Below are 12,337 nucleotides of genomic sequence, written 5' to 3' on the forward strand. Positions count from 1 at the left end.
AACTGTACGTAATTGCCAGACAATTACCTTGGGACCAGCAAACTATGGAAATGCTAGAAGCTCCTAAAAGTATGGGTGGACTAAGAAGAAGAAATGAAACCCACGGAAAATGTGAAGCAAAAGCAAACGAAGCCCAGGGGGTTGTGGCTTATGGAGGGAACCCTGAGTGGGCAGTGTTTTGTGGGTGGACTTGCCCTCCGACCTCTATAGACCCAGGAGTGGGCAAGATATGTCTGGGCAGAAAGGACAGGGTCCTGGGGGGCGGGAGTGGTGGGAGGAGTCCATGCATTTTTAATTCAAGAAAAACTGTGGCACCCCTCAGGCTAGAAGCCATGACTTAGTGGTGGACCCTCAGTTTAAACGACTGACAGTCTGGCTTTTTGCCTAATTGTCCTGTGCTAAATTATGGTTTATACCAGATGAAGAGTCGCACAGCAGATTAGCCAGAAGCCAACTCTCTCTTATTATCATTGTTAATAAAATAATAACATAATCATCACCAGCATTTACATTCTACTGTATTGTTTACAAAATTCTCTCCTCTACATTCTCTCTGGTCATGAGATGCATGAGTTGGGTAAAGATAAGAAGGGCCCAGCAGCCATAAAAGCAAAGTAAACAACTCTTAAAACCTTTACATCGTCAACAGTTAGGATCAGATGAAATCACATGCAGTAGTCGAATTATTGTTTTTGCTGTCACAGGGAAATGTGTCATCAATTATAGAAGTGTTTTCAATAAAAACAGTCAAAATAAAAGGCGTCACCTGGAGGAAATGTCGTGTAGTCCTTAATGATAAGTGATTGGTTATAGAATTTATGAAGAAAAGGAACTAAGCATGTGCCTACCTCAAGCCACAAAAATAGCCCTTTTCATTATAAAAGGATATGAACACCCAGTTGTGAGCCTTGTTAGAAGCAACCTGACTACCCGTATGACATAGCAAAAAAGAATTATTCTAGCTTAAAATGGCCCTTTGGGGGGCAGGTTTCCTAGAGCCTAAGAGGTTAATTTTTCTGAAGCTACTGCCAGACACTTTTCCTTGTGTTTGTTTCTAAAGTGCAATGTGTGTTTCCTATAATAATATACATATGTTCATGAAGCTGGTACCAAAGTTTGTCTTGTATTTATTTGAGCCTAAAAGGGCCCTGGTTTTTTGTCTGTTGCTCTTATGAAAACTGTAAAATCATTAGGAGGAAGAGGGAGACAGCTAATAAAACTAGATAATCAGGTTGTTAAGTTCATCAATCACAATTTGCTGTACATCCATCAGTCGTTAGACCCTGGCCTTGGATGGGCTCGGCAAAACCTCTGTAAAGCACATAGGCTTTGGGTCAAGTGTGTTCCCTCCTTCGTGGGGAGGAAAATGTAAAGTGTACTTCTTGGTTTTGACCGAGTCTGGTTTGAAGCTACCGGAAGGCTGAAAGTTGAATAGCTGAGGCTCTCCTCCCCTCCCCCATCTTTGTCTAGATCGGCTGTTATGTGTTTATGTTTCCCCCTCAAATTCTGCGCTCACGCCCCCAGGATCTAATCCTGGGGGCTCCTCTCCCACCACCTCACTTCGGATCTGCCAGAAGCTCCCCTTTCAAACAGGTAGACCATGGAGTCGTGCCCCTCCAGGAGTGCGTATGATGGGAAGGCCAGTGGCTGAGTCCCTTCCAAACACAAACTGTTCTCTCTCCCGTAGGTGCTACTGCTGCTACACCACAGATGTGGTTGCCAGTGTCGCCTTTGGCACCCAGGTGAACTCCCAGAAGGCTCCCGAGCACCCCTTTGTGAAGCACTGCCGGCGCTTCTTTGCAACCTCCATCCCCAGACCGATCCTGGTTTTAATCTGTAAGTACAGCTCCTGCGGAGGGGGCGTACATTGGGCAAGTTGGGCAGACCCCGTGACACCCCGGTGGCCCCAGGCAGCTTCGGGGCTCAGCCCCTGCCACCTGGAAAGGGTACTCAGGGTGTCTCTGAGAGTCACCCTGTGGAGTCTGCCCTGCAGAGCCCCTGTTTTCCTGGAGCCGCCCAGGCCCCTCTGTACCAGTCTGACACCACTTATTCCCAACACAGGTAGCCCTGGCCTGGCTCATCACTGCCTTAGTGAGCATGGCCGCCGTGCACAGGGCTGAGCGCTTCGCCTGCATCGCCTCTGTTAGTGCTGGTTTTCACCCCATCAGGAAGGCATTCTCCTCCCCCACTTTACAGATGAGAAAACTGAGGCTCAGAAAGGCAGAGCCAAGTCTGGAACCCAAACCTTTCATTTTCTAGGGCATGTTTCTCACCCCCAGCAAATTCCTCCTTAGAACACTCCTCTGCTTGAAGCCAACGCATAGTGAATTAGAAATCATATGTGATGGGTGACTAGCAGATTACCGAATGCTGTGGAGACCAGTCCATTTATTTTATTTCTGTTTTAGAAGTGAGTTTTTACCCTCTGGCCAATTCCGGTATCTTCTTGCTTTTATGGAGGCAATGAAGTGTTGTTATTATGGTTATTGATGATTGCCATAATTCCTAACCATTCTGCTGGGCCGGTAAATTCTATTCATTCCTTGGTTAGTTTCATTGACATTTCTGAGTCAATTTCTGTGGAAGCCCCTATCACCTCCATCTGCTCTGCACTGACATTGTAGGCGTTGTCGCTCTGGGGGTCAAAGCAGCCTCCTCCTTTGCCCCTCACCCTCTGCACTCCAAAGGAAATGCCCTTGCCATCAACCATGGAGCGCCCTGCAGGGCAGGTGGGTCCGCTGTTCCATGGCTGCTACCACTCCAAGTCCTCCCTCCCTGCTGTGTCCTTTTGGTTCAGGCTCCCGCTGTTGAAAAGGGGCGGAGCATCCTGAGACCTGCGTGGATCCGTTAGGGTCCCCTCCCCCATCTCCCACACATGCCTGTGCACAGTAGGCCCGCCGTGAATGCTCAGGAGCTGAACTGAGCTGAGCTCCCCAGAGACGGGCTTGGCCCATGGCCCAGGCTACCGTCCAGGAGGGGCCAAGTGTCCCTGACCCAGGGAGCCTCATCCTGGAGGCTTGTCATGCCCAGGGCATGGTGGCAAGGGCACAGGCTGCACATGGCACGGTAAGGGACGTGCCCCCAGGGGACGAGGCCAGCAGCCTTGTCAGCAGCTGCAGTGGCAGCTCTTAGAAACAATTCAGGTGGCAGCTCTGGGGAAAATGATCCAAAGGGAAAAAAAACTGCAAATGACCAGAAAGTTAAGTAAGTAGATCAGCTTCTACCACTTGCTAAGACCTGAAACATGGCCTACAATCTGTTCCTTCCTGATGAAGTACGAAGACCTTGGACCCTCATCTCTAGGACCTGGGAAATTAACTTACAAGCATGAGACTTGAGGGGTAGATGGAAGTGGGATTCAACGGTACAGACGTTTATCCAGTGCTTACCATGGGCAAGGAAGGGTGAGAAGTCCCGAGGTAGAATGAGATAGAACCCTGCTCTGAGCAGCGGCAGTTCAGAGGGGAAGACAGGCCTTCAAAAGACTAATTCAAGGCCAGGGCTTGCTTCCTGGCAACAGGCATCTAATAGCCCTGGTTTATTCTCACCCCCTTTTCAATGCCACTTTTGTTTTTCTCTTTCAAGTATCATTTCCATCCATAATGGTCCCACTGGCCCGGATTTTGCCCAATAAGAACCGAGATGAACTGAATGGCTTTTTTAACAAACTCATTAGGAATGTGATTGCCTTGCGGGACCAGCAAGCAGCAGAAGAGGTAACGTATTTTAATAGGACACAGCATCGAAATGGAATAGGAGCTAAGTTGGCATCGCTGTCTCTTTTCTCTCGCTCCAGTCCCCACGCCACGCTGTCCTTCAGTGGCCTAACCACTTAGAGCTTGCCGGGGCAGCCCAGGCGGGGCGGTGAGGAGGGGTAAATAAGGAGAGAAAGGTGAAAGCAAGCAGGAAGGGAGGTGGGGAGAAGCCCAGAGCCATTTGTCCACACTCTGACCCAGGCGAGTAGAATTAAAGCTGTCCTCCCCGCAAGCTCACGGGCCTCCCTATTTCAAGCGTCACTCCCAGCACAGGTTACGGGCAGCCTCAGAGAATTTTCTAGGTACATTTGCCCACGTGTTTTTCATCAGTGTATTCTTTATATTGAAAAACAGCAAGATGGAGCTTTACAGCACAAACAGCATCATCATTAGAGGGGCGTTCAGGCAGCTGTCACCAACCCCACATTCCCTCTCTGCATGGAGGGCATTGCTGCAAAATGCGTGGTTGAGGGCCTTTGCGTGCTTCACTGAGACCTAGAAATTTCTTTCCTCCTTGAAGACTGGCCCTATGCTTGGCTCACAGTAGGAATCGAGTAAATATTTGTTGACTGAACTTGGCTGAGAATAGAAATAGGAATTTTCAGTGTTAAGGAAAATAATTTCAATATTGCATATGCTCATGCATGTATAATGCTATTCTTTATGGGCCTTACTGCAGTCAAGGAAATCACTTAAAAGGAAAAAACAAGACTGAAATGTCTCTTCCTGAACTGACTTGTGTCAGATGTAGCTTTAGCGTGTTTTCTCAAAGACTGGGCAGCTCAGGGGGGATCACCAAGCGGGGGACGGAGGTCCAGTGTTGCAACATTGGCCGAGCATGAGATCAGGGGTCAGTTAGTGGCCGGGTGCATGGAGCAGCCTCAGGCACAGCCTCGGCCTGCCCAGCTTCACTTTCTGGATACTGTGCAGCAAAGGTGTCCTAGACCAGAAGGTGACGGAAGCTCACAGGTGCAGACAAGCTCACAGCCCTTTGGCCCAAACCACTGAGAACTCAACCTGCCGCCCTTAGAGGTGTGAGAAGAATCAGCTCCCTGGTGTCCCTGGCCCAGCTCTGCTGTCTAAAAGGACAGACCGTTCTCATCCAGGTTCATGCCTCTCCAGGGTGAGGATGGAGCCTGGGGAAGGAGTGGCGAGGGAAGTCCCATTTTCAAACCTTAGTATTGCGGTGAAGGTCCTCCATCACACATGTGGGGTTTGTCACACACCCCGCCCCCAGCCTGAAACCCACTGGTTGTAGAATCAGGCTGAAAATTCTAACACTGTTGCACCAAATAGCTTACTAAGAGGTGAGGGGTTATTAAAGATCCAATTACTGGGATTGCCTCAAGCTTTTCCTTTTATAAACTCGAGAGCTATTTGTTTCAAACGATGAGTTGATCTGAGAAAAACCTCCCAACCACAAATCCAAGACTGCCCGTGTCAAGACAGAGCTATATGGTTACTAAGAAAACTTGCTTTAAACCCATCTAAACTCTGTAGACATTCCATCAAGCAGATGTGTGTTTGCACAGTGGAAAATGCAGCACAGATGTTAAAAGGTAAATATTTTTCTAAGCTCTGGCCAATGGGTGGATTAGACACCTACATCTATCAGGGTGCATATTTTTCTTGGATATAACCATAAACCAGCACTGTTGCAGTCCTAAATGGGCAGTGTTCAAATAGCCTCCGTGATGTAGTGCAAACAAAAGAAACCCATCTACACTAATGCTCCTGTCCAGCGCACAGGCCCCAGAGAGCAGCCCTTTCCTCTGGCCTCTGGAGCTGGAGGTTAAGACAGATTTCTATAAGGCTCCATAGCCCTGAAGCAGCCTGGCTGACCCGGGATGAGAGGAAAGGTTGCCAGCTGCAGCTCTGCCACGGGGAAAACCCAACAGTGTGGATGTGCCTGTGCCCCACCTCCCATCATTGCCCCCACATGACTCCAGCCAAGCCACAAGCAAGCCTCAGGAACCACAGCTGTACCGCACCCGAGGAGTTTCAAACGTGCCAGCCAAGAGAGAGCCCAGGGATGCTCTGGGGTCCCCAGCTAGCATCCAGGAGCCGACAGAGAAGAGGATGCTCACCTCCCACGCGTGCCATCGTGCCCTGCCCTGGGACCAGGCTTAGATAGAGTCCCAGTTGTTGACCAGGCAACAGGAAGGCAGCTGGTGGAAAGCCAGCCCTCGTGGATGCCATTTGGGAAGCAGAACAGTAGGGCTAGGGTGGAAAGAGGGTGGAAAGGGCCATTCTCTCAGCCATTCCCACCCGAGCAGACTGGCAGCACGCTGGGGCCTCGCCTCCTAAGTCTCAAGGTTCTTGCCACCCACAGGCTTAGCTGGAAGCCCTGCTGGAATCTCAGCAGACACCTGCCAAGGTCACAAAGCTGGGAAGCAGTAGAGCTGCAAATGTCTTATGTCTCCCAGGTTCCTGCTCCAAGTAGCATGCAGTTGCGAGCAGATCCAACACAGCCTTCCTCAAAATGCCCTTAGGGCGTTGCATGTTTATCTGTGGAGTTATTTATTGCAAAGCTAACGTGTGCTCGGCACAGTACAGGCATGGTGTGCAAGTGGGGTGGGGCAGGATCCGGCCCTGGAGCTGCAAGCAACCCCACGTGACGTAACAACCACCTGGACAGATGCTAAAATGTATGACATGGATTATTAATGCAATAGGAATTCAGACGCCAACTGGTTGAGAAAATGGTACAAGTAAAGTACTCTGAAATTGTCACTTTTTCTGTTGCTGGTTCTAATGTTCTCCCTTATGCTGTTGAGTCCCATAAACTTCAGAAAAGAGTAACATATTGGTTGTCGCTCATCACATCAAAGAGCTGTTCAAAGATGGGATGTACCAGGTACACACTGTGTCAGCCCTAAAGCAAGACGTAAGCACTTCCATTGTGACGATTACGGGTAGTAAAGATAAAAAGAATATGCAGATTGCTGATAAGGAAGGTAGGGGAAAATGGGAAGAAACCTCTAACCACTTAAATGGGGTAGGAGATTCCTGAGGATAAAAAGGACCCACATGAGGAGGCTAGGCTAAGGGATGCAAAATACTGACTGGAGGCTTTGAAGACAGGCTTTACCAAAACTAGTTCCCTCCCCCGCCCCCAGGTCCTGTTAAGTCCCTGCTGTGAGAAACACATGGCGCAGAAGTAAGCCCTGGATGGTGGGGAAGTGAACAGTGGAGCACGTGCTTTGATTTAAATCCATATGATGCTTCAGTTGTTTTTTTGCTGGAAAGACCAACCAGCCAACAATACAAACACGGATAAAGTAAAAAAAAAATAAAAGCCCCCCTGGTTTTCCCAGCTCCTCAGCTCACTGTGAACTGTGGGGTACGGATGTTGCTAAACATTTTTAGCAAAAATGGACAAACATAATAAAAGATATTGTCCATGTGCTGTTCTTACAGAAATGAGATTCTACTAGGCATACTGTATGGCAATGTGCTCTTTTTACTTACTGAAGTGGCTTAACATCTTCTTGACTCAGCCCGGATAGAGCAGCCTCGTCCTCTGTAACGGCAGCTTCACAGTCTGCTGCTGGCTGCACTAGTCTCTGAACCAGCACCGCAGTGAGGGATGGGCAGGGGGATTCCAGGTTCTCTCCATCTCAGACAACCCTGCAATGAAAATCCTCGTTCCTATTGAGCTCTTTTTTTTTTTTTTTTTTTTTGCGGTACGTGGGCCTCTCACTGCTGTGGCCTCTCCCGCTGCAGAGCACAAGCTCCAGACGCGCAGGCTCAGCGGCCATGGCTCACAGGCCCAGCCGCTCCGCGGCCTGTGGGATCTTCCCGGACCAGGGCACGAACCCGCATCCCCTGCATTGGCAGGCGGACTCTCAACCACTGCGCCACCAGGGAAGCCCTCCTACTGAGCTCTTTAAAAGCTGCATGTGGACTTCCCTGGCGGTCCAGTGGTTAAGATTCCATGCTTCCACTGCAGGGGGTGTAGGTTCGATCCCTGGTTAGGGAACTAAGATCCCACATGCCGCACAGCCAAAAAAAAAGTGGAAATATACTGTCCTACACATGAAACCTATATAATGTTATAAACCAATGTTACCTCAATAAAAATAATAAATTTTAAAGAAATTTTTTTTTTTTTTTTTTTTTTTTTTGTTACACGGGCCTCTCACTGTTGTGGCCTCTCCCGTTGTGGAGCACAGGCTCCCGACGCACAGGCCCAGTGGCCATGGCTCACGGGCCCAGCCGCTCCGCAGCATGTGGGATCCTCCCGGACCGGGGCACGAACCTGTGTCCCTTGCATCGGCAGGCGGACTCTCAACCACTGCCCCACCAGGGAAGCCCTAAAGAAAATTTTAATAAATAAATAAATAAAAGCTGCGTGTGCACATTGTCTTTTGTGCTTCAAGAAGCCTCTCTTATGTGACTCTAAGGCCAAAATATGCACTTTCTTCTTTTGTTCCTTAGAGGCGGAGAGATTTCCTCCAAATGGTCCTGGATGCCCAACACTCCACCACCTCCGTGGGCGTGGAGAACTTTGACATGGTCAGACAAGTCTTCTCTGCCACTGAATGCACAGTGAATCCTGCCCAGCAACACCAGCCCAGACTCCTGTCCAAGCCTTTGACTGTGGATGAGGTCGTGGGCCAGGCCTTCATCTTCCTCATCGCTGGCTACGAGATCATCACCAACACTCTCTCTTTCGCCACCTACCTCCTGGCCACCAACCCTGACTGCCAAAAGAAGCTTCTGAGAGAGGTGGACCATTTCAGCGAGAAACATGTGAGTCCAGTTGTCCATGTGATTGTATGTTCATAGAAGTGAAACTTATTTTTGATAACCATCTTGCTAAAATCACATTCTAAGTTTATAAGGGTGCCATGGCCCACCTTCTCCATCTCTCTGGGTTAACAAGTAAAATGGAGTGCTCAGAACAACAGGGAAAAAGAAAAAAAGAAAAGAAAAATTGTCCCATGCCTTCATGGTCTGGGGTGGTCCATGAAACCAAGCCTGGCTCAGAGAAGCTGCAGGGTCCCAGGCAGTCAGGGTCAAAGATCAGGGATGGGGAAGGAGGCCTGGTTTCCCAGTGCTCTGTCTGTGGAGTCTTCATGCTCAGGGAGGTGGATGTGAGCCAGAAAATGGAGCCAAGTGGAAGGCAGAAGCAGGCCTAAGGATGGGCCAAGTCAAAGCTGGAATGGAGATGGCGTGAGTGCTGAGGAATAGGTCTGTGCATGGAGTGATGTGAAACAGGGCCAAGTCCAGATTCTGGGTATTCCTTCTAGATGGGGCTGCTCTTTGCTGGACTGGAAGCAAACTTCCAAAGGTGCTGAGCTCGGCTACTTTTTTTTCTGGGTGCTTATGTGTGTACTGCTTTGACTTATAAGTTGTTAAAGAAAGTCATTTAAAAACTCTGTGCTTTAAAAGGAAGACCACCGGGCTTCGCTGGTGGCGCAGTGGTTGAGAGTCCGCCTGCCGATGCAGGGGACACGGGTTCGTGCCCCAGTCCGGGAAGATCCCACATGCCGCAGAGCGGCTGGGCCCGTGAGCCATGGCCGTTGAGCCTGCGCATCCGGAGCCTGTGCAAAAACTCTGTGCTTTAAAAGGAAGACCACCATAATAGAAATCTTTCTAGTACATTCTGATGTAATGACTATTACATGCACAATGTTGGGAGGAGGCCTGTTCAGTTATTGGAACCGTCAGAAATTTTTTTCATATACTGAGCTGAAAACTGCTTCCCAGGAAATTCCACTTCTTTATCCCACTGGGGAAAGTAGATGCAAGGTGAGCCTTATCTTTTGAAAACTGCACTACCTGTGTTACTAATTGCTTCAACTTCTGGCTCACCACGAGCTTATGGTCCACGTAAAGTTCTGTGACATTATGACATCCGTCAAGCCCGGTGTCCCCAGTCCACTGTTTGGACCATTGATTTTCTGAGCACAGGTGCAAGAGTTTAGATTTATCCTTATTATTGCTCAAGTCAGCCAAAATAATTTTGAATCTTGATTCTACCATCTGTCATATTAGCAATTCCTCCAGCTCTGTGTCATCTGAGACTTGCTAAGCATGTCTCCTATTTCATCCAAGTCATTGATTAAAATGTTGAGCAGGACAGGTCTTCCCTCCAGGTTGACATTGATCTATTAATCAATATTCTCTGGGCATGGAGTCTCAACAAGCTATGAATCCGTTAACCCTACTACCTACTTCCACCACCCATCTCATCCCATTTCATAGGTAGTTGTGGGTTTTTTTCAGTTGAGGAGGTAAAGGAGGAAGGACCAAAGATGATTGGGGTACACTACTGCAAGAGAAATAAGGGGAGCTGAAGGTATATTAGGATGCAGTTAGGGCAGGAAACAAAACCCCAACCCCAAATGATTTAAATACACACATACAAAGGAGCGAGGTACTTATTAATACAGATCATTGAGCAGCTTAGGGGTAGATGTGGCTTCAAGCAAATCTTTATCGAGGCTCAAAGATAGGCTCAGGTCCTAGTTTCTCCCCACTTCTTGGTTGTGCTTCCTTCATACTGGTCCCATTCTCAGTTGTGCCCTCCTCTTGAAGTCCCAAGCAGCCTGCTAAGAACACCTGGGACTACAGGTTTCCTTGCTCATAACCAATGGAGAAGAGAGCCTGTGACCCCAAATTCTCAGCAAGAGTCATCAGGTTCACTCTGGTCAGAATGCTTAAGCCACTGCCCATTCTTGAACGGACTATTGTGGCCAGGGGAATGGGGGCATGGATGGGCTTCAGTCAATCAATCCCACCCCCAGAGTCAATTGTACCCAAGTCAGATGTCTGCAGAACTTGGGAGAGCGACCTCCCAGAGGAAGCTCCGACAGCTATTCCAGGAAGGCGGTCAAGGCAGGAGAGGGAGTTTAGCCCCCTGGTCTCAAATAAACCAGAAGGCAAGTCAAACTAAAGACTTTTAAACCATCTAGAGAGTGGTCAGCCATGTAGTGGACATGGTAGTGGGTTGGAGAGGGGACAACAGCTCTGAGAGATAGAAGTCATGATCCTCACCTTCAGGGAACTTAATTGCCAAATAAAACAATAAGTTACGTCTCTTACAACAATCCCTCCTTCCAAATGAACTGCTCCAGGGCAACAGAAGGCAGCACTTAATCAAGTCTAGAATGTGTGGTGTCATTCACAGAGCTTGGGGCTCCAGGAGTCTGTCCCACAGTTACACTGGTTACGTTCACCTGCACAGGGAGGGTTTCCATAGGCCTTCATTCAGAGGCCCTCACGCACACAACCCCTTACCTCTGACATGGCCTAGACTGACCTTGACCTCAAGGAGGGTGATTCGATCTCACTAAACCCTGGCCTCCTTCAAATCCCCCCAGCCTAGGATGGGGGCTTCTTTCCCCAGAGAACGACCTCCCATGGGGCTGTGCAGAAGGCTGCCAGGCACTGAGACCCCATGGGCAAATAAACAGATTTCAGGAGGTAAAGTTTTTCAAACTTTAGTGTACGTAAAATCATCTGGGAAGATTGTTAAGATGCAGAGTCCAGGGCCCTTCCTGCAGAGATTCTCGTTCCATAAGTCTGGGCCAGGGCCCAGGAACCTGTATTTTAAATACACATCCCAGGTGATTCTGACGCAGGCGGTCCCTGGTTCCACCTTGAGAATACAGCCTTGGACTCTCAGGGTCCAAAGCCCTGCCCCAGCCATGAAAGCCCCTGGGTCATTTTCTTTCTCTAGGTAACAGGTGGGACTGTCTCTGAGAAATGGGAATATATAGAGCTGGTCTTTTTAAAAAATAAATTTGGTAGTCACAATAGTGTTAAAAGTTGTATAGCCTTGCACGTGGTACACACGCAGTAAATATTTTCAGGTTCTCTTTTCTTTTCTTTTTTTTACTGTAATCAGAGTTCTGTTAATATGGGCCATCTGTCGGAACATGGAAATGCAGATTAGATGTTCACACATTAGATATTTTCCTGAAAATATTCCTGAAAATTTGCATGTAAAGTATGACTTGTGATAATTTTCCTGCTGGTTTCCATTCAACAAATATTTTCTGAGTGCCAGTTAATACCAGAGTCAGGCTCCAGACCCTACACCCAAGGATGTTCTGACCTAATTCTTCCATGATATCCCTGTAGAGCCCTGCACATCTCATTAGATGGCCTTCCCTTGTATTTGTCAATGAGGTCACTGGATTTGAGCTCTAGAGTTTCTCTTCCCTGAGCCATACCCTTTTTTTAGCAATGCCCTAAGAGAATCCAACAAAAGCTATGCTTTCTGCTGACAGTAATAGAAAACTCAACCGAGGCTGGCTCAGAGTTTATTGACCCACGTAACTGAAAACTCCAGAGTAAGGCTGCCTTCAGGTATGGCTTGACGCAGGGGCTCAAACTCCGTCACTGAGACGCAGGTTTCTGTCTCTCCCCCTCTCTCAGCTCCAGTCATGCTGGGCACACTCCGTTCTTGGACAGGATCTCCCCTAGTGGTCTCAAGACAGCTGTGTAACCAGTATGTTGAACAGCCTAAGTGAACATGGAATCCTGAACATGGAATCCTTTTGTGTTTTTTCCAATTATTTCTTTTAAATATGCTCTGACAAATCTCATCCCCTTTCCTTGATGATACT

At 48.4% G+C, this 12,337-nt stretch overlaps 2 protein-coding genes across 4 annotated transcripts in view; one reads left to right on the top strand and one right to left on the bottom strand.

Annotated features, from left to right (window-relative positions):
• TBXAS1 (thromboxane A synthase 1) overlaps positions 1-12,337 on the top strand; it is a gene marked incomplete at its 3' end in the record, with an annotated part of 154,446 nt that overhangs the window by 95,044 nt on the left and 47,065 nt on the right. For both annotated transcript variants that reach the window (XM_081244942.1, XM_081244941.1), the window contains exons 7-9: positions 1,688-1,836; positions 3,586-3,716; positions 8,196-8,510. In XM_081244942.1, the coding sequence (XP_081101068.1) occupies positions 1,688-1,836; positions 3,586-3,716; positions 8,196-8,510 (595 nt within the window). The remainder of the gene's footprint in view (positions 1-1,687; positions 1,837-3,585; positions 3,717-8,195; positions 8,511-12,337) is intronic.
• Positions 1-12,337, bottom strand: part of KDM7A (lysine demethylase 7A) — a 273,273-nt gene that overhangs the window by 76,774 nt on the left and 184,162 nt on the right. The gene's annotated exons all lie outside the window — the stretch shown is intronic.

Source organism: Mesoplodon bidens, assembly GCF_964165515.1.
Source record: "Mesoplodon bidens genome assembly, chromosome: 9".
NCBI lineage: Eukaryota > Metazoa > Chordata > Mammalia > Artiodactyla > Ziphiidae > Mesoplodon > Mesoplodon bidens.